General features: G+C 60.4%; 7 protein-coding genes across 7 annotated transcripts; 3 read left to right on the top strand and 4 right to left on the bottom strand.

The window, feature by feature from the left end:
- Nucleotides 1-130: 130 nt before the first annotated feature.
- On the bottom strand, nt 131-929 carry BXZ73DRAFT_47269 (uncharacterized protein; the record flags this gene model as incomplete). Its single annotated transcript, XM_048019848.1, has 4 exons — nt 131-385; nt 447-519; nt 586-716; nt 795-929. The coding sequence occupies 4 exons, from the start codon at nt 927-929 to the stop codon at nt 131-133; spliced, it is 594 nt and encodes a 197-aa protein (XP_047877697.1).
- A 602-nt stretch (nt 930-1531) lies between these two features.
- On the top strand, nt 1532-2669 carry BXZ73DRAFT_47222 (uncharacterized protein; the record flags this gene model as incomplete). The annotated part of the gene is made up of 7 exons (XM_048019837.1): nt 1532-1639; nt 1701-1747; nt 1822-1832; nt 1864-1930; nt 1988-2072; nt 2130-2153; nt 2208-2669. The coding sequence occupies 7 exons, from the start codon at nt 1532-1534 to the stop codon at nt 2667-2669; spliced, it is 804 nt and encodes a 267-aa protein (XP_047877696.1).
- Nucleotides 2670-2975: 306 nt separating this feature from the next.
- On the bottom strand, nt 2976-4403 carry BXZ73DRAFT_101543 (SET domain-containing protein; the record flags this gene model as incomplete). Its single annotated transcript, XM_048014942.1, has 3 exons — nt 2976-3337; nt 3389-3954; nt 4018-4403. The coding sequence occupies 3 exons, from the start codon at nt 4401-4403 to the stop codon at nt 2976-2978; spliced, it is 1314 nt and encodes a 437-aa protein (XP_047877695.1).
- Nucleotides 4404-4792: 389 nt separating this feature from the next.
- On the bottom strand, nt 4793-6299 carry BXZ73DRAFT_77657 (concanavalin A-like lectin/glucanase domain-containing protein; the record flags this gene model as incomplete). Its single annotated transcript, XM_048022711.1, has 7 exons — nt 4793-5123; nt 5175-5332; nt 5389-5404; nt 5463-5749; nt 5809-5889; nt 5967-6094; nt 6155-6299. 7 exons carry the CDS (start codon nt 6297-6299, stop codon nt 4793-4795), a joined length of 1146 nt encoding a protein of 381 aa, XP_047877694.1.
- A 1025-nt stretch (nt 6300-7324) lies between these two features.
- BXZ73DRAFT_77656 (uncharacterized protein) lies at nt 7325-8888 on the top strand (the record flags this gene model as incomplete). The annotated part of the gene is made up of 3 exons (XM_048022710.1): nt 7325-7507; nt 7913-8308; nt 8400-8888. The coding sequence occupies 3 exons, from the start codon at nt 7325-7327 to the stop codon at nt 8886-8888; spliced, it is 1068 nt and encodes a 355-aa protein (XP_047877693.1).
- Nucleotides 8889-13971: 5083 nt separating this feature from the next.
- BXZ73DRAFT_90069 (uncharacterized protein) lies at nt 13972-18294 on the bottom strand (the record flags this gene model as incomplete). Its single annotated transcript, XM_048025496.1, has 13 exons — nt 13972-14157; nt 15022-15139; nt 15175-15273; nt 15307-15493; nt 15818-16164; nt 16214-16620; nt 16657-16807; nt 16867-17165; nt 17213-17314; nt 17369-17524; nt 17575-17819; nt 17847-18100; nt 18155-18294. The coding sequence occupies 13 exons, from the start codon at nt 18292-18294 to the stop codon at nt 13972-13974; spliced, it is 2691 nt and encodes an 896-aa protein (XP_047877692.1).
- Nucleotides 18295-21892: 3598 nt separating this feature from the next.
- Nucleotides 21893-24148, top strand: BXZ73DRAFT_101539 (G-alpha-domain-containing protein; the record flags this gene model as incomplete). Its single annotated transcript, XM_048014941.1, has 8 exons — nt 21893-22106; nt 22187-22207; nt 22545-23136; nt 23196-23314; nt 23364-23708; nt 23783-23865; nt 23926-23959; nt 24099-24148. The coding sequence occupies 8 exons, from the start codon at nt 21893-21895 to the stop codon at nt 24146-24148; spliced, it is 1458 nt and encodes a 485-aa protein (XP_047877691.1).
- Nucleotides 24149-25397: the final 1249 nt, after the last annotated feature.

Here is a 25397-nt window from a genome sequence, read left to right as displayed (position 1 = left end):
TCGCAAAGTTTTACCTAACCGTACTGCTACTGTGTTTATGCGTACTTGTACAACCATAGCATACTGGCTACAGGCTATGCATATGTGAACCTTTACAAACTTCTGCCCGCATGTGCATCCGCTCACCATCTCAGGCCTTAACATTGAAGACAGCGCTCCCGACCGCCGCACCCGCCGCTAGAGAGTCCGCGGTCCGCACGACTGTCGTCTCGTGCTCTCGCCGAGCGCGCTCGAGGAAGAGGAACGAGACGACGGCGTCGTCGCGCACCTCGATCCCGCGAGCGGTGAACAGCAAGCACGCGCTCTTCTCTACGCCAGCGTCGTCGCGGTGTACCCGCTTGAAGCGCGCGATGAGGGAGGCGAAGCCATCGTCCTCGGAGTACAGCTGTGGAAGTGGGTCACGTAAGGCCCATGAGACAGACTCGGATGGGAGCAGATGAACGGACCTCGAGCTGGCGTCCCGGCTCGTTCCCGCGCCACTTGTACTTGCGGCCCATGCGGTCTTTCCATGACACTTCGCTGTGGGTGAGACACCGAGGTCGTTTAAGTATCGCTGGCATGATCACAGCTTAGAGACAACGGTACCTTCGGAAGGGAATAAGGCTTGGATGGAGCCATTCGCGAAGAGACATCGGTCCGCCAAAGCTGGTGAGAGTCACCCGGTCGGAACGCGTGCTCTTCCATTCGAGCGACGCAATCTCGTCTTCGTGTTTGCCCTTGTGTCCTCCGGCCTTCTTCCCCAGCTCAGATTCTGAGTCGTCTGAGTCGGCATCGGAAGAGTGAGCGCGATACACGCGCGTGACTGTGCCGGACTTCGGGTGCTCAGTGCGGACGACGTAGAGTGCCTTGCTAGTGGCGTCATCGACGACGGTGGTGTTGCATGGGTTGTCGGGGGAGAGGAGGAGGATGGCGGCGATGGCGGCGGACATGTCGTTCGCAGGGGAGGTTCTCTGGGGAGACAAGAGTCCGGGATGACATGATATGTGGTGAGTCCCAGCGTTCAACTTGCGCGCAGCGAGAGTTCTGTCAAAACCTGACGGCATGCTAACATAGGCTGACTGCGAACGTGAAACTTCAGATTCACAACTCTAGCGACCGCTGATTTCGAGCCTGGCAGGGTCCCATTTTGACCATTGTGATCGGTTTTGCGGACAATGTGCTCTCCCACCTTCTTCTCATCCAGTCAGAACGTGGAAAAAAAGTAATAAGAGCGTACTTTCAGAGCGATGGTCTTGCCGGATCATGTCAATCCGCCACTGTCACTGGGACCATGAGGTGGCAAGGTGCGCAGCAGAGGCTGTCGCTGGGCATGTCTTCCAGTGGCAGCACTGAGCATTTGACCAGGGCATGCGCGCATGGTGCCTTGGGGGCGTTACCTGCGTCATGAAACTGTCAAGCGGGGCAAGCGAATGTGAAGACAAAACAAGGAAGATGAGGAAAAGACGGGGGTGCATGAACAGTAAGAAGCGCCCAACTGGGTGCGCACTGGTGGCTGAGACCCCGAGAACCGCTCTTCATCAAGGACCAAAACATGAGCCACCCCAAAGCTCTCGAAGAGTACCTCGTTCCTGGTACAAAAACAACCTATTACGTCCCTAACTTCATAGACGAAGAAGAGGAAGAGTATTTGATCAGAAAGGTCAGCACCAAACGGCCACAAATCTACCGCAGCAACTGCCGCATCTGAAATCTTTGTGTAGATCGTGGACGCACCTCAGCCGTGGTGGAAGCGACTCCAAAACCGCAGGTGAGCGATTTGGTACGCGCTACTTTGACGGACTATGGAGCTCATATGCAGGTAGACTGCAGATATGGGGCAAGTGCTAGTGTCAGTCCGCGGGGATCTGATTACTCAGCCTCGAGTAGGCGGGGAATTAACTGCGAAAAAGGTCCTCATACCGCAGGAGATGCCGAACTTTGTGAACATGTAGTGAGTGTCCTAAATAGGCCATCTAACGGTACGACGTTGTCTGAATGTCTCCCACAGCCCTGACCTCATCGGCCGCATTCGCGACACAGGAATTTTCGAGGGTTCCAAACACGGAGAACCCAATCACATCATCATGAACGAAGTGAGCTGTCTCGTGCCTCCAGATTCCGATCCATATTCACCTTTGTCCTAACTATAGTACGCTCCTGGTCAAGGAATCATGGTCAATGCCAGTGTATCCCCTCCCTTTCAATATTGTATTGATGCTTCGATATAGCCCCATGAAGACGGTCCCGCATATCATCCAGTTGTCGCCACCCTCTCCCTCGGAGCCCACACCGTCTTCAACTACTACCAATACAAACCAGACGACCCCCCTGCCCCCTCAGACACCCCCCCAGCACCGGAGGCACAGCGCACCGGCCGCGCAATCGACCCCAAGCCGGTCCTCCGCCTCCTGCTCGAACCGCGCAGCCTCGTCATCACGACCTCGTCGATGTATGCCGATCACCTGCACGGCATCGACGAGCTCTATGTCGACAAGTTCGAAATCGACGGCACGACGCCAGAGGAGCGCATCGCGAACTTCGACGCGCTCAAGGATCCGGCTGCGCGCGCGGCGGTCGAGGCGGGAGGCATCCTCGAGCGCGGGCTGCGGTACAGCTTGACGTGCCGCGACGTGGAGAAGGTGACTCTGATGGGCGGAGCCTTGCTCAAGAAGTTGCTTGGCCAGCAATAATCGGGAAGGAGGGTAGACTGTATCGCCGTCAATCTGCGCGAGTATCACCAACCATTGTGCATCTGTACGTTACCCCCGTGATCTGCTCACAATGAAGACCAATTAGAGAGACGACGAGCCTCATATCCCACAGTTGCGATTTCTAGCACAAGGCGCAGGGTACACTCGTACTTCATCGCGCCGACGCCTTAATGTTCACTTATAAGATTTCGGACATGATGTTGGTATCGCGACCGGTGTCTACCCTTATGGCTATGCAGTATACATCGAAGTTGAAACTCAAGTCCTTTGGTTTCCTCGTCGCACTCACATCACACCCAGCCCCGCCTTCAACTCCGCCTCGAGGTCGGCGTTCTCCTTTGCAGCCTCCCCATTCTCACCCTCGACCTCACCGCGCTCCTTCTTCTCGCGCTCCTCCACGATGCACCGCTCGCACATGCACTTGCCGAAGCCCCACTCGAGCAGGTTCCGCCGGCGCGGCTCGAGCGGCATGTCGGGGTTGACGTACGTGATCAAGAGCTCCTCCCCGGGCGTAATGGGCCGCCGGGCGATGAGCGTGATCCGCGAGAGAGCTGTGCGCTGATCGAGGTGCCGCACAGAGACATTCGGATTGCAGCTGTGGTTGAGGTGCGAGTGCAGAACGTACAGCCCGCCGTGTGCCTCCAGATCTGCCGCAAAGTCAGACGCACACCGGTGCCCGAGGAGGCAGAGATACGCACTGAGACTCATCCGCCCGAGCCCCTGCAGGAACGCCTCGTACTCGAACAGCGTCTCGACGACGTCCTGCGGGAGCGGCTTCTTAAACAGCTTCGCGAGCCGCTTCTTCTCCGCGTCCGTGGCCGGCTCCCGGAACGCCTGGACGTACAGCTTGTGCGCCCGCTTCCACATCGCGCGGTCCGGCTCCGCGCTCAGCCACCCGCCCTTGGCGCGCTCCTCCATCCCGAGCTGCGCCATCGCGCGCACGGCCTCCCAGTCCTCCGCGAACGCCTGCGCGTCGGCCTCGTGCGCGGCGAGCGCGCGCGCGGTGGCCTGCGCGAGCGCGTGGAGCGCCATCCACTGGTTGCGCCGCGCGAAGTGCAGCAGCGGCGCGCTCGCGGGGTTGCGGGACGCGCAGAGCGGCGGGTGCGCGCGGCCGGCGCGCTGGAGGCACAGGCGCGAGCAGAAGCGGACGGGGCAGGGCGTGCTCGAGCTCGAGGCGGCGCAGGGGACGACGAGGGCGGAGGCGGTGAGCAGCGTCGAGCAGTGGCCGCACGCGCGCGAGGACATCTGCATGTCGTAGATCTCCCTGCCCGTCGGCCGTCCGCGTCAGCGGTCGGTTCTGTGGGGGCTGGAGACGGGGGGGACGCACCACTCCGGGGCGAGGACGAACGGGTCCTCCTTCCAGATCACCTCGCCCTCTGGGATCGCCTCGCGCGCGACGAGGCCCTTGCCCTTCGCCTTGCCGAAAAAGTGCACCTCTACCTTGGACGTCCACCGCGCGACGTCGAGCCCGTCGATCAGGCGGGAGGTGGGGAAGACCTGGCCTGGGGCGGCGCCGCTCGCCGCGGACGTCTGGACGAGCCCGGCGGACTGCAGCACCTTCCGGGTCCGCTTTTCGCTCACCGTCCACTCCGGGTGTGCGGAGGTGAGCAGGCCGTGGATCTTGGGCACGCCGAGCGTGGGGTTGTCGGCCTTGAGCGCGAGCAGCGCGGCCTTGAGGTTGTCCTCGGAGGGGGCCGTAGTAGGGGCCGTCATGGGGCGTGAAAAGCGAGTCGAGAGAGATGAGGGGGCCCGGAGACTATGAACGGGACATAGGTGGCAGAGTGCGGGGTTTTATGCAGTCGTGGAAGCCCAAGGACAACTCTCAGCGACGAGCAGGACGCCCCTGGGCCTGAGTCTCCCAGACGAGACGCGCGTCGATGCCCAGGAGCCCGTCACGTTGGCAATCTAATCTAATCTACCCATCACTTCGCCAGGTAGCGCAGTCAGATAGACGGCCAGATTGTTCAAACATTTAGTGTAGACAGCGATACCTTATACAATCGCGGCTATGTACCAAGCCAGTGTCTACGTAAACAGAGCAGGGTAACGTCCATGTCGCCTATGTCACGCAATTACAGATGTCAACGCCCATGCAACCGATATCACAACAAGAGCCACGACGCCCCACTGAGAATCGTCGCCTCGATAAACGCCGCATACGCGCGCGCGTATGATGGCGCAGCGCTGTCGTCGTTGGACAAGGCTGAGGACGAGCTCGACGTCGCGGTCGCGGACTCGGTGACGAGGATCGTCGACGAACCGGAGACGGTCGGGGTGAGGACCACCTCGGAGCTCGAGAAGATCTTGATGTAGTTGATCTCGAAGTACGCGTTCGTGTAGTTGGTGGGCGTGTTGATGACGTTGTTGATGTAGCACGCCGTCGCGGAGCCGTCGCCACCACAGGTGGCTTTGTAGACGGATGCAGAGCCGGCCCTGGAAGTGGAGTCAGCGGGTGCCAATAGAACATGCGTGCGAGGGACGCACCAGTCACCACAGAGAGTGATGTCGAGGATTAGTTGCTGGCCAGAGAAGTACTCGCTGACGTTGCAAGACGAAGCGGGCCAGTTAGCGGAGGGAGTGCCCCAAGACGAAGTGTCGATCGAAGAGCCAGCGGCCGAGATAGTGGTGGGGACATTGTCGCGCTGAAATGTCGCACGTCAGATAACACAAACAGTTCGGCATCGACGTTGAATCTCACACTCCAGAACCAGATCCTGTATTCAAGTAAGAGCCATGAGCGAAAGCTTCCAAGTCGATACGAGACAGACTCACTTGATACCGTCCGTCGAGTACTCGGTCGCCCAGACGCCTCCGCCGGCGTTAGCGAACGCCTCTCCATAACTGCTCGACTGCGATTCCTCGATAATGCACCCAGAAGCGTTCGAACAATCAGTCACGGAGCCGACAGTACCGGACATCGTGGCGGATGACGAAGAGCTGCAGCCGCTGTCAGAGTGGAGGGCCATCTGGTTGGCAGTCATCAGGTTGACGCCCTCGACGATGTCAATCTCTCCACCCGCAGGCCAGTTGATGCCCTTCGTCCAGAACGCCGGCCATACCTGAACATGATCGCGATCTCTTAGACAAGATCGTGAGAGAGGCAATACAAAAGGCATACGGAACAGCCATATGGCAGGTGGGTCACGTCAAAGACGATGACCGATCCAACCGGGTAGTAGTCCACAGTAGCGATGCGAACCTGTGTCCCAGAGCGTCAGACCGACGAGTGCTCTGATAGAATAAGAGCTCGGGCGATGAAGGGGAGAGAGTGCGCACCGAATCACGCTTGTAGTTGTAGACAACTGATGTGGTGTTGTCGACCGTGATGATCGCCTTGCCAGCGTCGTTGACGTACGCAAGCTTCTCCGAGGTAGCGTTCGCCTTGGTCACGAAAGTAACATCGCCTGCTCCCCGAGTGTAGTTGAATGTGCATTCTCGAACGCTGGCGCTGAAATGGAACGTACCGTTCGTGAGGTTGTCGTAGTTCCCGTAGAATCCCCAGTCATCGAAGAAGGTATCTCCGGAAAACTCCTTCATGAGGCTATAGGTGGCGGTGGCTCCTGTTGCGGAAGCGAGGATGGCAGCAGCGAGCGGGGCGGCAGTGAGCATGCTAAAAGGAACTGCAGCGGGTCGTTCAGGATGTCGCTGGGACGTCAAACACGGGCGACAAGGGCAAGGAAGAAAAGGAGGAGGGCGCGGAAAGGGGAAAGCGGTCTGCACGTGTGCTATAAGTGCGCGATATGGGCCGCAGCAGGCAGTTAGTGGAGGCGGCGTAGCCGGACGGGAGATTGGATGGTGCACATTGCCCGCGGGCCAAACGCAACGTGTGGGGGATGGACTGCATGCCGGGACTGCGCGTTTGCAGCGTCGTGGTGTATGGCCGACGTTGTCGATCGTCTGACCTCGGAGGGTGGGTTCAACGCCCTCGCTTCCTCCTTCCGCGCACATGGCGCGGATCAAATCCAGTCAAATCCGGACGCGTGAGGTGTGGCCTGGTGTGGCCCGAGTTTAACCTGGCCCACTACGCCCATGAAGCAAAGCCCGCTCTCCGTCTACTTTCCCCTTCACGGCGGACAGCCTCAGGACGCCACGTAAAGGCGAGCCACGCCCCGCTGCGCATTCGGACGAAAGTAAGGGCGTCCGTCGGCACAGACAAAGGTGCTGCGGAACTGCCTTGTGCACAGGTCAGTCTATTCAACGCAAACAGCTGCAGACACACTGATCTAGCTTCCCTGCATGTAACCGGGGGTCTCCCTGCCTTCAGACATTGGAAGTCGACGTCCGTTGGGCCTTCGCTGTTGGCGGGGAGTTGCTGGGCAAGTGGCCCGTGCGCAGGCGATGGCAGTGTTTGGCTCGCTTGTACTCTATTTGTGGCGTTCTCACGTGCGGCCTATATAACCGCCCTCGTGACTTGGCCGTGACCTCGTTTCCCTCCCCCGTGATCAATCCGCCCCCGCAATTGTCCCTCGAGCTCATCGCTCCCAACAGCGAGGAGGCCCCATCGCCGTCCTCTTTACGACTTTGCTCTGCTTCGGCCACACTAGGATCTCGCTCTCGACGCTTTTGCCTGCTCAAGGCCCTCCAACTGCCCAATAGCCCCACCCGAAGCACAACGTCCATTACTCGCCCCGGAGATGGCTTCAGCTCAACCAGCCCACGATCCCGCGCTCACTAACGCTCCCTCCGCCACCCCCGCCACAGCGACAGCCCCGGGTGCGCCCCCAGCTCCAGCGGCCAATATTCCCGCAAGCATTATTGGGACCATGAACAGCGAGCAAATCGCTACGCTCCTCAAGCACATCCCGGACATCTTCAGGGTACGTCTACCATCCTCATTCCCTTTGCTATCGCGTCCCCATCTTGCCCCAACGTACCCTCTACACATCCACCTCCAGTCGCGCTCGCATACGCAGCGCACGCGTTCCACGTGATCGAGCGCATCGGTCACGTTCGCCCCGCTGATCGCGTCGGGGCGCGCGGGCGCCATCTGCACTACGCATCGGAGCCGACCCCCGCGATATTTCTGTTCCGTGTTCGTAAGCCCCGCGCGCAGACCATCGAAGACCCGTCGCACATTGAATGAAAAGGGGTCTGGACATGCCCGTAGCGCCTATCTATCCTTAGGGCGGCGGCTTTATCGGAGTCGTGCCTTGACTCTACAACGCCTCATCGTATCCATCGGAGGTCAATGCATACTGACGATGTTGTGTTTTTGTTTGTAGGGAGGCGATCTGAAGGACTCTGCCGCTGCGGAGGCTCTTTCGCACCTATCGCAGGGCGCATTCTTGCCCCAAGCCGGCCAGCTCCCGCCGCACGTCCTCGGGCAGCAACCAATCCCCGCGGGCGCCCTCCCCAGTGAGCCCGGGCCCTCGTCGCACCCGCGCGGCCCACCCAACCTCGGGCAGCTTTCCGCACTCGCGTCCGTGCTGCAGGCGACGGCGCACGCGGCGCCACAGCCAATGGGCAACGACCCCAACGACGCCGGCCAGCAGAGCGACGGCGATGACTCTTCGCCGGATGGCGACAAGGGAAGCCCCACGAAGTCTTCGGGCCGGCGCGGCGGCCGGAGTGCGACGATGACCAACGATGAGTGGGCGCGGATCCGGAAAGACAACCACGTACGTGCCCTTCGTATGTTTCGCGCCCCTGTCCTCCGGCTCACGGGCTGTCTATCACCCTTGTCTGCGTGTATGTGCGCGACACCAACAGAAAGAAGTGGAGCGCCGGCGGCGCGGGAACATCAACGAAGGCATCAATGAGCTCGGGCGCATCGTACCCAACGGCTCGGGCGAGAAGGCCAAGGGCGCGATCCTATCGCGCGCGGTGCAGTACATCCACCACCTGAAGGAGAACGAGGCGCGGAATATCGAGAAGTGGACGCTCGAGAAGCTGCTCATGGACCAAGCGATGGGCGACCTCCAGACACAACTCGAGGAGATGCGACGTATGTGGGAGGAAGAGCGCAACCTCCGTACCCGGCTCGAAGCCGAGCTTGAGCTTCTCCGCAGCCACAAGGCAGGCCCTGGCGCCGCCGCGACATCATCCACCGAGCCCGGTCCCGTGGCAGCTGCGACCGCGCCGAACTCAAAGGACAATAGCAAGCGGGAGCGCGAAGAAAACGAAGAAGGGGGCGATGACGCGGACGCGGCGGCGGTCGAGGGCGAGCTCGAGCGCAAGAAGCGGCCGCGGAAGGATTAGATGAGCTCGGGCCGAGATTCTCGACGCCTTATTGCGTTTTCACCCTCTGTCCCCGCATTCCGGCCGTGCTCGACGACCTATGCCCCTTCCTCTCTGATCAAAACCCTCTCCTCCAGCCCTTTACTCCCGCCGTGCTGACCCCGCGTTCCCATCCCCCATGCGCTCCTCCTTGTGCCTGCTCCCGGACTCCGGCCCCGCCCTCTCTCGCGCCCCTCGGACTCGCTCTCTCCCTTCTCCCCTGTGGCCCCTCTACCTCGTCCCCCACACCCCCGACGGACCGTCGCCGCAGCGCTGTATCGTGTACGTGTACTCCTCCCGATCCCCCCCCGCGCCCACTTGGGCTGGACGCGGTTATTTCTTCTCGCGTGCGCCCGGGCACGGCGCACGCCCACTCGTAGTCCCAATGTCGGTCCGTCGAGACTGTACGACGTGTATTTTTACTCGCAATCCACCGGCGCGCGCGCGCCGTTCCTTTGCTCTGGACTCCGCGCTTCTTCTACTTAGCGTTCCAGCCGGAGGGCGTTGGGGTGACGTCTCGTGGATCGCATTCCTGTGCACCGGGCTCGGTCCACACTCGAACGTCGGTGAGGACATTCATGCGGAGCCCGGGCGACCGGCCTTGTTCTGTCGCGCGATACACGGTACACCTGTGCCTCACGGTATCGCGCTTCCCGTAACTCGTGTGATCCGGGGGGCCGTGCCGAGCCTCGTTTACTCAATTTCTCGCCTTCCCCCTACTACTAGTTGCACTACGCCGCGCCCCCATCCCCTCCCTTGTAGGGAAGGTCCTAACACCCCCTACTATGGCTTATGTTCTGCCCCCCCGTATGTTTCCCCCTGCCCGTCTCCGTGATGTCCCGATCAACCGCTCCGGTCCCTCCGACAATGACGTGTGCTCCCTCCCGCCCCGAGATCTCCGGACACCGCGCCCGCGCCGCATCGCCGCCGGCGCCTTCCCGCCCCGCCACTCGTGCTCGCTGTCTCCCACGGCGAGCTCGCTGTCCCCTATGTCCTGCCCTTCCCTCCCCATCGTTTTCCTCCGTTCTTTTTTGTATGTACTTGTATTTACGGCGCGCATTCATTGATGCAATTAGATGTTTTGAACAGGGGCGTAGCCTGCTCCCACTGCGCGCTTGCCCCCGCCGCCCAAGTGCGGGGGCGCGGAGGATGATGTCATCATACGAGACGGCGGGCGGGAGGTGCGGCGGCGGCGCTTGGCACGGCGCGTGAGTGATGGCGCAGGCGGAGGAATGATCTCGGCAGAATGATCTCGCGGGCGACCGCATGGCGCCACTACCTCCCATCAGACAGCCCGGATAGCCTCGTGCCTCACCTCCTCCTATGTTCCCAGGTATGTTTTCTCCTCCTCCTCCCCTCATACAGTACAATACACACATGTACGGGACTCTATGTACGCTACAATACATGTGTTTGAAGCGGCATGCTTATGTCGGAGAGGGCAAAGACTCGGGCAGCAACGGCGCCCAGTGATCAGTCTCAGGCACGCTAAATTTCACCCGCACACTTGGTTTCACATCAACAGCATAATCATAAGTCTAGTCCGATTGTTTACATGAATGCTTATCTACGACATACAACAACTACTATGAGATGCGAGCGCTCCCAACACAAGTCCCCGCGCGCGCAACAGAGATCCGCGCGCGCGCGCGGCAGAGATCCCTCTCGCGTGCAACACAAGTCTTCGCGCGTGATGACCTTCGCCTGCAGCAAGGATATCATGCGATCCTGGGGGCGACATTCTCCTGGCCCGCGCCAGGAGCCTTCTTGCGTGGGGCTTTCTTCGTGGACGAGGTGGCCTTCTTCGCGGGCTCGGAGGGGGCCGTCTTTGTTGTCGAAGAGCCCTTTTTGCGTGTCGGCGCACGAGCCATCTTTGGTGCATGAACGACCCCATCAGCTCCCGCGAAGGAGTTGTGGAAAGGGTCAAAATCTTGACCGCGCTTTGCAGGGACAATGGGTGGGGGAGCGCCATCGGATGCATGTGATGCGCTGCCTGAAGGCACCGTACCCGCAGGGGCATGGGGGAGTGGAGGCGCCAGGACAGGGTGAGGGGGTGCCAGTTCGACGTGAACAGGCGTACATCCCTTTGGGTGGGGCGGTACAAGTGCCGACGATGGGAGGGAAGCCGAAGACAAAGGCGGTGGCGCGGAGGATGCGGAAGCGAGTGCGGCGGATGGCCTGTTCAAAGGCTCGGTGGAGGAAGGCACAGGCGAGGAAGCGATGGGAGTGCGGTGGAGGGTGTCACGGGTGTGGGCGGGGCCGCCTGTCTGGGTGCACACTCTGAGGGCTCAGGGGAGGACGGCGGGGGCAGGGGAGGGGCGTGGGCTCGGCCTGCATGGGCACGGGGGAGGATGGAGGGGGCATGGACGGTGGCGTAGGGGATGATTGCGGCGGCGGCGGCGGCGCGATAGAAGGCGGCGCAAGGGAGGATTGCGCGGGTGTGCGCTCGGGGGCGTGTTCATGCTCAGGTAGGGGTGCGGACAAGGGTGGTGGTGCGAGGGAGGATAGCAGCGGCGCGAGTGAGGACGACGGCATGGGCGAGGACGACGACGCGGGTGGCGACTCGGGCAAGGACAACGACGTGGGCGATGGCGGGGCAAAGACAACGACGCAGGTGAGGACGCGGGCGAGGATGCGGGCAAGGATGCGGGCAAGGACGACGACAGGGGCGAGGACACGGGTGAGGGCGACAGTGCGGGCGAGGACGACAGCTCGGTGGGCGGTGGATCTAGCGTGGAGGTGTCTGCCGCCTTCTTGGATACGGTGGTGGGAGCGATCCCCTGGGCATAGAAGACGGCGGTGGGATCCCTCTTCTCCTTGTACGCAGTGCACCACTGGTTCCATTCGTCCGTCAGCAGAAGACGGAAGCGCGCTGTGCCGTCGTTCCACGCATCGTAGAGAGTGCGGAGGTCAGCGAGTCCGCCGAAGGCGCCCGGCGCCTGGAACTTGGAGAGGGGCCAGCCCTCGATGATGGCGCCGTACTTGAAGGTTATGTCGCCAGCAAAATTCTTGTATGACATCTTGCTGGGTGCGTTCTTGCCGGTGCCGCAGGTGATAGCTATAGTAGATGATTAGCATTTTGTTCGCACACTCTAGGGACTCGAAAACTAACCTAGCTTCTGCCCGATGAGATGCCCCGCTTCCTTCTTCAGGTCGAGCACGAACATGCCATGATTTTTCGTCACTCCTGAGCAAGTAGGTCAACTAAGAACGATACAACGAGGCTACCAGTGCTTACCCTGAACTCCCGATAAGCACCATGCTTCGATGCGGCTGGCCAGGTGCGTAGGATCGCCCTCAGCGAGCAGCTCTACAAACTGCCTGACGCGCGCGCTACTAGTGGTAGCGAACGGCGCGATGTAGCTCTCGCGGTGGCCGCGCGCAATAAAGAGCGCGTATTGGAGCCAGTGCGGTGGGAGAGATTCTCGAGCTTCGAGGGTGTGTAAGCAGCGATGGAGGAGCGGGGGCAGACATGCGTACCTCAAGAGAAATGGTGCGCACGGTCGTGAAGGCGTCATTGAACGCGCCGAGTTCCACGTTGTGGAACGCGGTCCTGCGGTTCTCGCGACGGTCCTCGAGATCCTTCACCATGTCTGCGCATATCCTCTCACGCTCTTCCTCTGTCATGCGACGCCATTCTTCGGATATCTCCTTGAGATCCGCTTGGGAGAGAGGAACGCGGGCGTCCCTGCTTCGACCGCGGCTATGGAAAATTGATGAGCGGTGATAAACATCCCCAAGAAAGTACGTACCTTTGTTGCGCTCCGAAACCTTCATGCTGAGGAAGGCGTTCCACAGCGTGATGGGGCGTGGCTCCTTCTCCGACAACGAGCACTGGTACAGCATCTGACGGAAGTACCACTGCTCGCTGTGCCCGCCGTACTGCTCCTTGAGAGCCCGGGCCTGGGCGAGGACGTACTCACGTGTTTCGTTGATTTTGGCCCAGATGGCGTCCGCGCGGTCCTCGCGCTTTTGCTGGGCCTCCTTCCTCTCGGCCTGGGTCTTTGGTGGCCGAGGGGGCCGGGCCTCCTGCCATGGGTACTTGACGCGTGGAGCGCCGTCGCGGCGGAGGATGTTGGGCAGCTTGGTGATGGTGCTGCCGGCATTATGTGGGAAGGGAGATGGGTGGGCGTCCATGGCGAGCGGAGCGTGCTGTAAGATGGGAGGGACGGTGAGAAAAGAAGTCGGGGAGGCGGGAGAAACAGCAGCCCGGAGGGAGGACTACACCGATCAACAAGAATTTGTTGAATGCCCACGTGACCTTGTTGAGTGAGGGGGAGGGTGATCGAATAAGGCGCGGGCGCCGTTATCTACATTGAAGGGAGTGTTATCAATACAAAGAGATCACGACTATACTTCGTCGTCCAGCCCAGCTCGCAGCCCAACTGATACGCAAATGCTTCGACTGACGGCCAGCAGTGCCGTACGCCTGCAGAACCTTGACAGCGACATCGTCACTGGCACTGATGTCGCGCAGTGAACGCTCTGCGCGGCGGCCAAGGCGGACGGGGTAGCGAGTTGGGGTGTCGACGCGATCGTCATGCTGCCGCAAGACCTTGCGCAGCGCGAGCAGTATGAAGTCGTCGACGGCCTGCGGAGCGTACGATGTGGACGGGGTGCAGACGAGCCAAGGGAGACCCGCGCGACCCCTGGGCGAACACGGTATCGTCAGCAGTGTGGTAGAGTAAGATCAGCAAACTCACCGTCCGCGAGGGACTCATGATGCTGGCCTCGGAGTGGTCTGACGAGGCGTACTGCGAGGTAACGATGCTCGCAGTACTCGCCGAGCTCTGCGAAGGTGCGCGCCACGATCCCGCGCGCGCGGGACCACTGCTGGGGACTGTGGCGGCAGCAACGGTGGGGCGGACCAACACGGTCATCGTGCCATCTCAGCACGGGGAGCGGACTCCCGGGCTTGTTGAACATGTACAAGCAAGCGTGCGTGAAGCTCTCGAAGTGCCCGCGCCACCTTGCGACCTTGCGTGTTGTGTCGGTGAAGCCGACGTTCGCCTCAATTTCGCTCCTGCACAAAGGTTTTAGTACCTCGTAATAGACGTGTATCTGCTTACCAATGCAGTCCAACGTAGATGCCAGTCTGGCCGTTGGGAATCCCCGCCTTGCGGATGCTGTAGAGGCGGAACGTTGGGACTTGCACGTTCGCCTCTTGCATCCGCCACGCCGCATCCCAGATGTTGTTGAGGTCGCCGCTGAACGCGGCATCATTGAGGATGGCGACGGCCTTGGCATCTTCCTTGCGTGCACAGCAGACAAGGATGGGGAATATTGGGCGATGCGCGCCCCGTGCGACGTCGGATGGGCTGCATATGCACGCTGACGATCAGTATGGAAGTTGAGAAGCTAGAGACGGACTTACCAATCTTTCGTAATGGCGCGACGGCCGGAGAGACCTGCACCCAAAAGTACCCACCACGGCATGTCAGGCGTGAGCAGGGAGGTGAGAGTATGCGGAGAGAGAAGGAAGCTGTCAACAATCCGCATCGATGGCGGGGGAGAAGCGGCAGGCGCTCATGAGATCACTGCCCCGATCGCCTCATGCCTGGGGTTCTTGACACATTGCAAGTGGCCTGGCACACGGTACAACAAACGTGAGAGCGAAAAGATAAGAGGAACGTGTCACAAGGTGCGTACCTCACGGGTTCCATGTGTTATCTCCCCTCTAATCGTTGAGTAAGCCATGGGGCGGGAAAACGAGAGTGGCAAAGCACGAACAGCAATGTCCGAGCTGTCGAGTTGCACAATTGTGCACAAACCTTTGCCAGAGATGTCACACAAATTCAGGAATCGAAAATTTACCTGGAGATCATTATGACATACTCATAGACACGTTACCAAGTGTTTTCAAGCCCCCCTCTGTATATGAACAACACGCAGAATGTTTTTATTACTTCGAAGACCGCTTCCTACCGAGCGCTAAGGGTGATCGGGCACGGATCTCAGCGTGTTTGGGCTATGTACTCAAAAATGGCGGTCTCCTCAGCCCGTGACTCATCGTCTTCAGCCTCCGGAATGCTACCCATCCCCGGTATCGCGCTTGAATCGGGCTCCAGAGGGACCACACTGACGTTGGGTGGTGGGATCGTGTCCTTGCGGACACCGGGCGTGGATGGCCGGCGAACTTCTCGTGGGAATGCAGGTGTTGAACCCAGGCGAGGTTGATCGCGTTTGCGATGCGCTGGCGTTTGGCGTACTCCAAGACGGGCCCGTACAGGATGCTGTTGACATCCGGAGCCTGTCTAGTGTGGTGGACAGTAGGATCTCCTCGTCGCGGAGGTGAGTGTGGAGTCTCCGAGACTCCCGGTAAACGGCCTGGATCTCTTCCCGGGCCCGAGCGATCCGACGCCAGGAACTGATCGCCTCGCGGCCATCAGCTCCCGCCCACACTTTGCCGGCGATGTCATTTGCCGTGCCTTGGAGGAGGGCGAACTCGCTAAGGAACGAGTAGTGGCCGATGTCCCCCCACTCAATCCGCGGCCTGCCCACCGCTGTCGCAGCGCTGTTGTACGCTTTGATGGCCGTACGGATAGTCTTTGAGCGCTTCTGCAAGCTCTTGGAAAGGTGTGTTCGTACTTTGTAACCTGTAGAAGTGCTCAGCAACTTGAGGTGAGAACAGATCTTGCACGTCTGCAGAGCTCGCGCACGCGCACCAACAGTGCACCAAACGCCCGCGCGCATCAAAACACCCCCGCGCGCACCAAACGCCCACGCGCGCGCGCACCAAACGCCCACGCGCGCGCGCACCAAACACCCACGCGCGCGCGCACCAAACACACATGCACACCGACATGACATCCTTGAGCACGCACATGGGCACGATTCCTTCGCGCGCGAAGAATTCTTGCCCACGAGCGTGCTCATCAGCCTTGCGCACGCCGATGGTCAGGAACGCTCACCTGTACCAGCCAAGTTCAGCTTGTGCAGCTCGAAGAGCCGCTGAATCACCAGGCGCTGCAATCTTCCGAGAGCCTTCTGGTATTTACGCGTCTTGATGTACATAAGAGTGCTCTGGTAGTTCAGATCGGAGGGCTGCCAGCGTGTGATCTCCCAGGTGAGCTCGTAGTCGGTGATGTCCATGCTGATGGCCTCAATACGCTCAAGAAGCACGCGTGAACGCGATTCCGTTGCCCTGGTCGCCTTGACCTGGGCATTGTAGTCAGTGATCGGGCCTGTTTCCGGTGCCTGAAACGCAAGCGGTGGGCCTTGAGCGATAGAGTGCGCTCGGTTACGGCTATACTCATCCCTGCGCTTATAATTAAATCGGCTATTCGTGAGAACATCTAAAGACTTACTCCAAGGAACGAAGGTACTCGAGCTTCTCGACGTACTCCACGGAGCTCTGGTCCAACCCCGGCTCATCGCGGAGGGTAGAGAAGTAGGCGGACTCCTCGGCAGCAAGGTTTGCGAGGTCGTTGCGCGTGACATTGATGCGGGGGAGAAGCAGGTCGAGATTGAGTTCGCCTGCATCCACGAGTCGGAGCGCTTGGACGAAATTGTTGAAGAGGAAGCGCCCCAGATTTGTGTACTTGTCGTAGTCCCACTGGCGGAAGTACTGCACAATCAGCAGGTGGCGGCGGTAGCCACTAGCGTAGCGAACAATTGATGCGAGCGAGTTTGATCCGCTGAACACGCGCTCGAGCATCTCCAGATCTTCAATGCCGGCGCCCTTGATGATGTTGGGGTGATGGAGAAGCTGGCACTTGTAGGAATGAGAGTACGCATGGAAAGCACAAACACAGAAGCGCGAGCCACTGCTGCGGAACACCGCACCAAGGGTGCTGCGAGCAACTGTGCCTTCGAAGACACAACCAATGTCGTACCCACAGAGCTTTCGGCCTGGGAGGCACTGGTTGATCTTGTTGACGATAGAAAGGCCATATTTAGCTCTTAGATCATGATCGGTAAGTATGACGTAGTGATCGGGGACAAACCGAAGAGTACTCACTTTTCCCCGCTCCTGACCATGTCCGCAATCCACAGCATCTTCCCGTGCCTGCAGCACGACGCGAAGATTCCAGTCTCCTCGAAGGCGCCGTAAGCGTGCTTCTTCACCTCGGCCTCAGCAGCCTTCCAATTTGTCGCGCATGGTGAGGGTTCGCCGTCGGCACCATCCGTGGGATCGCCCTCGGTATCTTTAGGATCTGATCGTGGTGCCGGCTCGTCCGCATCACTCCCGTCGCTTAGTGCGCTAGCGACGGGCCTAGCTTTGACCTCATCTTGGCGCTTCGGAACCTCATTGGCGTGCTGATCGACGAAGGGGCGAGGGAGAATAAGGTCGTTCTTGAATTCACGGTGTCCGCAACATCTTGCGTGCTGCGTGCGAGCCTCTTGAGGGAATTGCCACCATCCATGCCCAGCTTCTTGTCCCACTCCGTGGGTTCCTCGTCCTCGAGCTGCAGGGAGTATAAAATTAGCATGATGATCAAAGCGATCGAGATTGTTCCCACTTCATAGCCGCATGGCGGACAGCCGTGGATCGCGCGCCAGTCCGGCGTATCCCGACCGAGCGCCGACATGACGTCACGCTGGACGTCCTCGAGAATCTCAATGTAAATGTCGTAAGCGTCCCCCAGCGCTGTGCGATAATGCCGGCGGTAGCCCATCTGATGGCTTTGGATTAGCTTGCAATAGTACATACTCAATGGATACTCACCTCATATTTGTAACACGCCATCTTTGCGAACGCCTCCGTGCTAAAGGATGGTTTGAATAGCTTGATGGTCCGGAATAGCTCCAATGTGTCAAATGACACGGCGAGCTCCGGCTGTGAAGGCGTTGTGGCGAGATAGCCGCGCGCGGCGAGCGCCTCGCAAGGAAACTGGTCGCTCGCCACCTCATAGTCCACTTGTACTTGGAGGGTATTCAGGTCTATGCACGCCACCTTGCGGACCTGAACGTCTGAGCCCGACAGGAGCGGAGAAGCACTCGGCTGCGGCTGCGGGGTAGGGGAAGATTGATCGGAGGGCTTCTCGGTCGCGCGGATCGGCTCGGAAGCGGGAATCTCGGACGCTGATCGGGGCCCGTCCTCGGCGCCATCTGAGTCCTCCTTCCCCTGCCACTTGTACTTCCACTTCAAATACATAGTCTTTAACGCAGCCATGCGGGGCTTCCACGCGTTGTGCTGAGCTTGGCGACGCTCTTTCCACGTGCGCTCGTCTTTTGCGCTGCGCACGCTTCCTCTGGAGGGATAGAAGATGTGACCTTATCTGACTTCAATAGATAGAAGTACTTACTGCGCTTGATAGAGCGCCAATCTCATCGCCTCGACATCAGCGTCATCACTCCACTGAATGCCCTCTTCTCCGGGGACTTGAATGTCGATCCCCAGTAATGATCCGTCATCATCATTGTAGCGCTTGAATGTCTGGTTCATGGCCTCGCGCTGCTCCTGTGTCAAGTCTGCCAATACTTGAGCCACTCTATGGTCTCAGAACCGTAGTAACTACGCACTATTGATCAAAGCTTGATTGCGCGCCTTTGCAGCTTCTTGCTCCGCCTTCGCCTCTTTGCCGGTCATCTTCTTTGTTTGCATCGGCGTGATGCCCAGCCGTGATTGATCCGGCTGCGTCATCGGGTGCCTCCCTCGTCCTGCGCGTGTTACTGTGTTCCTCTTACCTGCTCTCCCACTCGACGCCATAGTAAAGAGTAGTAGTAGAAGAAGATGGTGTCGATGCACCATGGATAACGATAATCCGTATACCTTGCTTGCAGTGTCGGGCAGCTCATTCACCCATCAAACATGAGGCGCCAGGTGAAACCAAGTGTGCGGGTGAAATTTAGCGTGCCTGAGACTGATCACTGGGCGCCGTTGCTGCCCGAGTCTTTGCCCTCTCCGACATAAGCATGCCGCTTCAAACACATGTATTGTAGCGTACATAGAGTCCCGTACATGTGTGTATTGTACTGTATGAGGGGAGGAGGAGGAGAAAACATACCTGGGAACATAGGAGGAGGTGAGGCACGAGGCTATCCGGGCTGTCTGATGGGAGGTAGTGGCGCCATGCGGTCGCCCGCGAGATCATTCTGCCGAGATCATTCCTCCGCCTGCGCCATCACTCACGCGCCGTGCCAAGCGCCGCCGCCGCACCTCCCGCCCGCCGTCTCGTATGATGACATCATCCTCCGCGCCCCCGCACTTGGGCGGCGGGGGCAAGCGCGCAGTGGGAGCAGGCTACGCCCCTGTTCAAAACATCTAATTGCATCAATGAATGCGCGCCGTAAATACAAGTACATACAAAAAAGAACGGAGGAAAACGATGGGGAGGGAAGGGCAGGACATAGGGGACAGCGAGCTCGCCGTGGGAGACAGCGAGCACGAGTGGCGGGGCGGGAAGGCGCCGGCGGCGATGCGGCGCGGGCGCGGTGTCCGGAGATCTCGGGGCGGGAGGGAGCACACGTCATTGTCGGAGGGACCGGAGCGGTTGATCGGGACATCACGGAGACGGGCAGGGGGAAACATACGGGGGGGCAGAACATAAGCCATAGTAGGGGGTGTTAGGACCTTCCCTACAAGGGAGGGGATGGGGGCGCGGCGTAGTGCAACTAGTAGTAGGGGGAAGGCGAGAAATTGAGTAAACGAGGCTCGGCACGGCCCCCCGGATCACACGAGTTACGGGAAGCGCGATACCGTGAGGCACAGGTGCACGGTACGTCCGACCGGCGCAGCGCGTCCGCTCAGGGACATGACGAACCTGCATAGACGGAGTGAACCCTGTCGCCATGCCGACCACACGTGAGTGCGTTCGAACTTCTCACTGCTCAGTTGAAAGTTCCGCGGCCGCTTCATCCGTTGCGCCTGGCGAACGCCTGTGCTCGACCGCGAGTGGGCCGTACTTAGTACATAATGAAACCCCGCGTCCGCTCGAGGCACCGCGGAATCTGTGCGTGGCAGGAACGACGCCGCCACGGAGCGCTGTGCGGAGCGACTCCTGTGATCCCGTCATTGGCGTTAATTAACGCACGGGCCGGCCGGGCTCATTGTTCAGTCGCACTGCAGCCTGCAGGCGTTCTTGCAACGAGATAGGCCGTACGTGCGCCGTTTTTCGAAGCGTCGAGGAGTCATCGTGCGGAGGCGAATTGCGCCGGGGTCGGCTGTGCGTGCGTCCGGCGTGCGGGGGGAGCGCATCACTCAGACATCGTGACATGACGTCGTGATACGGCCCTGGGATGGTGTTGAGAGTGAGAGGCGGAAGAGCACGCTCCGCTCTGGCACGGGTAGCAACGAGGGAGGCATGGGGGGTGGGCCGCATGGGCGTGAGCTTGTCGGATGGATTGCACTATGGCACTCGAGGTGATGGGAATTGCAGACTAGAGCAGCCTCGGAGGCAGGCAGCTGGACGGAAGCACCTCGAACCAGGTAAGACCAGGTATCGCTGGATGGTCCGCGTCACGATTGTGTATCGGCGGCCGCGCGGGCTACTGGGGGCTACTGGGGGCACTGCGCCGACCCCGCGGCGCGGTACCTGGTTGGAATGCTCAACGTTCAACAGAAACCTGCACTCACTTCCAGACCTCAGGCCAGCTGACCGTATATTAGTGAGCTTCCCCGCAAGCACAGCCATGGCCGCGCGAGGGATCAGTCAGTCCGTCCGTCGGAGTAAAGTGTGGACGTCTGGGCTGGAAGGCGAGTCGTCCAGTTTGGAGTACGCACCTCCGCCGTCAGAACGCGCTGGCCAGATCTCGGACGGGGGTGTGCTCTGCGTGCTCGCGCGCGCAGCACAGCTTAGCGCTCAGCCATGGACGAGGTGCGTGGGGTAAGGCCCCAGGATCAGGAAGAGAAGGCGTAGGATGGTGGATCGCAGCGCGAGCCTCTTCCTCGGTGATGCTTCTCGTCCGTTGCCTGGGGATCCGCACAGGGCCCTGCTCCTGCGCTCACGGCGGGTGCCATCGGCCAGCCGGCCGGACGAGGCCGCAGCCCGGACGGCGGTGTCCGGATAGATCCGAGGAGGTTATTGAAGCCAGGGCTCCCGCGTGGGCGACGCGGGTCGTGCCTTTGCATTGATGGCTGGGGCTGCGCTCGAGCTCGTGCAGGCTGCAAGGCCCGTGCGTCTGTCGTCCTCCTTGATGCGTGGGCCATGCGCGCGCCGGCGGCTAGGTGAGGCAATTTTTCTGCTATTTGAGGCGGCGCGCGTACCTTCGGTGCGGTAGGGTTCGGTCGCTGTGGACTGGAGCGCCGGGCCCTCCGGCAGGTGCGAACATCCATGCTCGTGCTCGGTGCGGATGGCGAGTAGAGGTAAATGGAAGGCGGCGTAGTGCGCGCGGTCGGGTCGCGGAGGGATGGTGAGCGTGGACGAAGATCGCTTGGATTAGCCTTCCAGCTTTCCGCGGCGCGTCGACGTGGGCTGATTGAAGATATGATGCGCTCCCGCGTGTCGACCGAGACAGGACAAGACGGTGCATGCGAGCAGCCAGAACGGCAATCAGCGCGGGCCTGGCAGGGCTGGCGCGCGTCGGACGTCCAAAAGAGGCAACAGCCCGAGCTCCGAGCCGACCTCGGTGGTCAGGACTCAGGCCCAGGGACGGCGACCGCCGAGGACCGCCGAGGATCGCAAGCCAAATCCAGTGGCAGCGTGGTGGCGCTGGACGCAGCGTGCTCGCTTCACTACCAAACACGCTCCCACTCACCCGCTCGACCGGCCGCAGGACGAGAGAGGACGCGACGCGCATGGGCGAGCTGTCTTGATATGGGCTGTAGCCGAGCGGGAGAGCCGTTGCGCGGTTGTCACCGGACCGCTCTGCGGCCTTCTGAGCGGGCCCTGCCGCCGGTTCGTCTTTTGCCTTCGCGCCCTGGCCGTGGGATCCAGCTGGCAATGTCCAGATCAGCTTCCGGCAGCCGCTTCCTGGCCTCAGATCCTGTATGTAAAGACGTTGACCGCACGGACGCCGATGTCCTCGCTTTCCCCCTCCTCCCCTCCTCACTTCCTCCCCGTCTCCCTTCCCCTCCGCACCCTCACCTCCCATTCCCGCACACCATGGGCTCCCGATACCAGGTTGACGACGACCCCCTCGCACGCATGCTCGCCCCGCCCCCCAACGAGACCGCGGAGCAGAAGGAGGCCCGTCTCCGCGTCGAGGCCGAGGCCCGCCAGAGAAGCGACAAGATAGACGAGCAGATCAAGGCCGAGCGCGCGGCCATGAAGAAAAACAAGCCCGTCAAGGTCCTCCTCCTCGGACAGAGCGAAAGCGGTGCGCCTCCGTTCTTCCTCCTATGGCTTGGTGCGCGCAGTGCTGACATGACGTCCCACTGCCTCCCTCGCCCTTTCCAGGCAAGTCCACAACGCTTAAAAGTGAGTTGTTCCTTACGGCATGATTCTAGTCCGTCGGCTGTCCCTTCCCTGCCCCTTGCTGTCCTCTGTGGGCGCGCCCTCGGTGTTCGTCCGTCCGCGCGAACCTTCATCCACCTCCCGTTCGTCCAACAAGCGCGCATGCAGTCATACCGTGCTGCCCCAGTCGAGTTTATTTCCCCAAATCTCAATCGTGTTGTCCACTCTCCATTCACCCTGCCACGTATCTTGGAGAGCGCTTTGTGGACTTCCACATATCAGTATGACGACGTCCACAGTCCACGTCTCGTGTCGATGATGTCACCTTCTCAATCAGTTCTAACCCTCTCCCTCACTCCAGACTTCCAATTGTCCTATTGTCAGGACCAATGGGAGGCCGAGCGCGTTTCATGGCGCATGGTCATCCAGCTCAACCTCGTTCGTGGCATCAACGCCATCCTCGACGTCCTCTCCAGCGAGCTCTCCGGCCCAGCACCACCCGGTGCCGACTCGGACATCTCCGACGATGACGACGACACTACCGGCATGCACCCCGTCTACGGTTCCGCGCTTCTCACCAGCAAGCACAGACTCCTCAAGCTCCGCCTCGCCCCACTACGAACCGTGCAGCGTGACCTCGAACTGACCATCGGCATCCAGGCCGGGGACGACATGTCAGACGTCACGATCGGGACCTCGCCACCGGGGTCGCCCATCCTCGGACCGGGCGGCAAGAAGCAGGAGTTCTTCGTCCGCTCCGCGACGACGTGGAAGAAGGAGCACTCGCACAGCAGGAGCGAGCTGAGCGGGCGACGGTCGAAGGAGGTGCAGATGCGCGAGACCGCGGACATCCTCGCGGGCTGTGCGGAGGACATGCTGGCGGTCTGGCAGGATGCGGGGATTCGCGAGCTGTTGGTCCGGAAGGGGATCCGGATGGAGTCAACGCCAGGCTTGTGAGTGTTTCTACTCCCTTCGCATGATCGGCACGTCGCCCAACGAGCGTGGCGCGCAGCTTCTTGAACGACATTCGGCGAATCGCGTCAAGACACTACATCCCCACGAATGACGATGTGGTTCGTGCGAGGTTACGGACACTGGGCGTGCAAGAGCACAAGATTAAGCTCAACAAAGGTCTGCGCTCATCTTCCTTCGCTTGCTCCTTTGACTTACGTCGGCACAGGCCCAGCGACGGGGTCAGATTGGTACATCTACGATGTTGGCGGGAGCCGGACACAGCGCATGGCCTGGTATCCCTACTTTGACGACTGCGACGCCATCATCTTCCTCGCACCCATCAATTGCTTTGACGAGCGCCTGACAGAAGATCGACGTGTGAACCGTCTCGAAGACAGTTACATGCTCTGGAGGGCGGTCATCTCGTCAAAGCTGCTCGCGAAAACGAGCATCGTGCTCTTCCTCAACAAGTGCGACCTTCTCAAGGAGAAACTGCAGAGCGGCGTGCGGATCAAGGACCACGTGCACAGCTATGGGGACCGGCCAAACGAGGTCGAGCATGCCGTCAAGTGTGAGTACCCTTGGCTTGTGGATACGGTTGGCAGGATGGGTGGGGAAGGCGATGCTGATGAAACTTCACGGCAGACTTCGGGTCTCACTTCAAAGAGATCCTGCGGAAGTACTCTCCCGAACCGAGACCATTCCGCGTGCATCACACATCCGTCGTCGTACGTGGAGCTCTTCTATCTTTCGTGCCTATAAATTTGAATACTGAGTTTCATTTGTAGGATACGGAAGCCACGGCCGTAACGCTCTCTGTTGGTGAGTCTTCTTTCAGGCACAGCCCTCCCCTCAATCCTCCTTCCCTCCCCTTGTTGTCATCACCCTCCCTGCTCCGATCTCGTCGCCGGTGTCGCGTGCGACACAGACGTTGACAGACAGACACGCTCTCTCTTTACAGTCGAGGAAGGCATCCTACGCGAGCACCTGCAGCGGGCGGACCTGCTCTAACAGTCCGTTCCGCTGCAGCGGCGTCCGGCCGCGGACCTCATCCATAACTAGACATAACCACTCCTCGGCTCTGCTCTTGCTTTCATCTCCCTCGCCCACCTCACCACCCGTCCACGTACTTTGCTTCGCTATGTCTCCTCCCACTGTCCACGTCCCGCAATCTCTCGTGATGGACGCGCCGTGTTAACGTGCCACCTTCACGCCCCAGTCCAGGACTCGATCATCAAGCGCAACCTCGAACACTCGAACCTCACATGACCCCTGCCCCCGTATGTGTCTGTTTCTCTGCGCAGGCGAGCGGCGCTCATGCGCCTTTTTCGGTGAGCGTCCCCCACTCATTCTCTACCGGTACCCGCGGCTGACTGGCGTTTGATATCCGCAGATTTATTAATAACGCTATGTCTCTGTGCACACCGGCCTGTGCAGGCCTCTCCACGCCGCCCGGCCGCCTCCCCATCCATTTCCACCCGATGTACGCACATCTGCCATGCTCTCCCCGGGCGGCGCACGGCCGTTTCTGTCGCGCCGGGCTTCTACGTCCGCCGCGCGCCACAACACACGGGCGATGTTGTTGTATCGCTACCTCGCCCCTCCACTCCTCGCTCCGGTACGCCTCGCCCACTTACCTACCCCGTCCCGATTCCTCTTGCGGAGTCCGCGCTCGTTTCGTGTCTCATTGCCCCCATATCCATACTCATTTTCGTCCTCTTGCGTCGTCGCGTCGTCGTCCGCTCTGCTTGGCCTGCCTCACTCTCATCACTGTATCACTTCCATATCTTACCCACGTAGTAGCCTTGCGCCCGAATTTGCGACCGTCCGTGCCCGTGGAACGGTGGTTTTTCCCTGGTTTGGCTTTATGAGCGACTGGGCCCAGGCTCGGACGGAGCGAGTGGGGAAGGGGGGGCACTTCAGTGACTGGCCTGGCCCACGTACGTGCCGGCACAGTGGCCTTGGAGACCGGGGGCGTCGCCGCGCACGTCCGCGTTGGGTACACGCAGTGCAATTAACGCGCCTCGGGATCCCACCGCGCGGCGGAGGTTCAAACGCACTCCCACGTATGCATTTTCTGATCGAGCACCGCAAGTGCGGGGAACCCGCCCGGTGAAAAACACCGCGAACGAGAGGACGTTGTGCGGCGTGCGCCGCGCGGCCGCCGTTCGTCCAGGGACGCCGCGGGCATTTATCGCGCGAAGGAGCGGGAGCGGGAGCGGCGAGCTCGGGCGGCATGTGCGCTGATGGAGCGCGCGGG

This window comes from Epithele typhae (assembly GCF_022376455.1).
Source record: "Epithele typhae strain CBS 203.58 chromosome Unknown BXZ73scaffold_25, whole genome shotgun sequence".
NCBI lineage: Eukaryota > Fungi > Basidiomycota > Agaricomycetes > Polyporales > Epitheliaceae > Epithele > Epithele typhae.
Note: the sequence above shows the minus strand (reverse complement) of the source record. Positions and strands in the feature narration are given on the sequence as shown.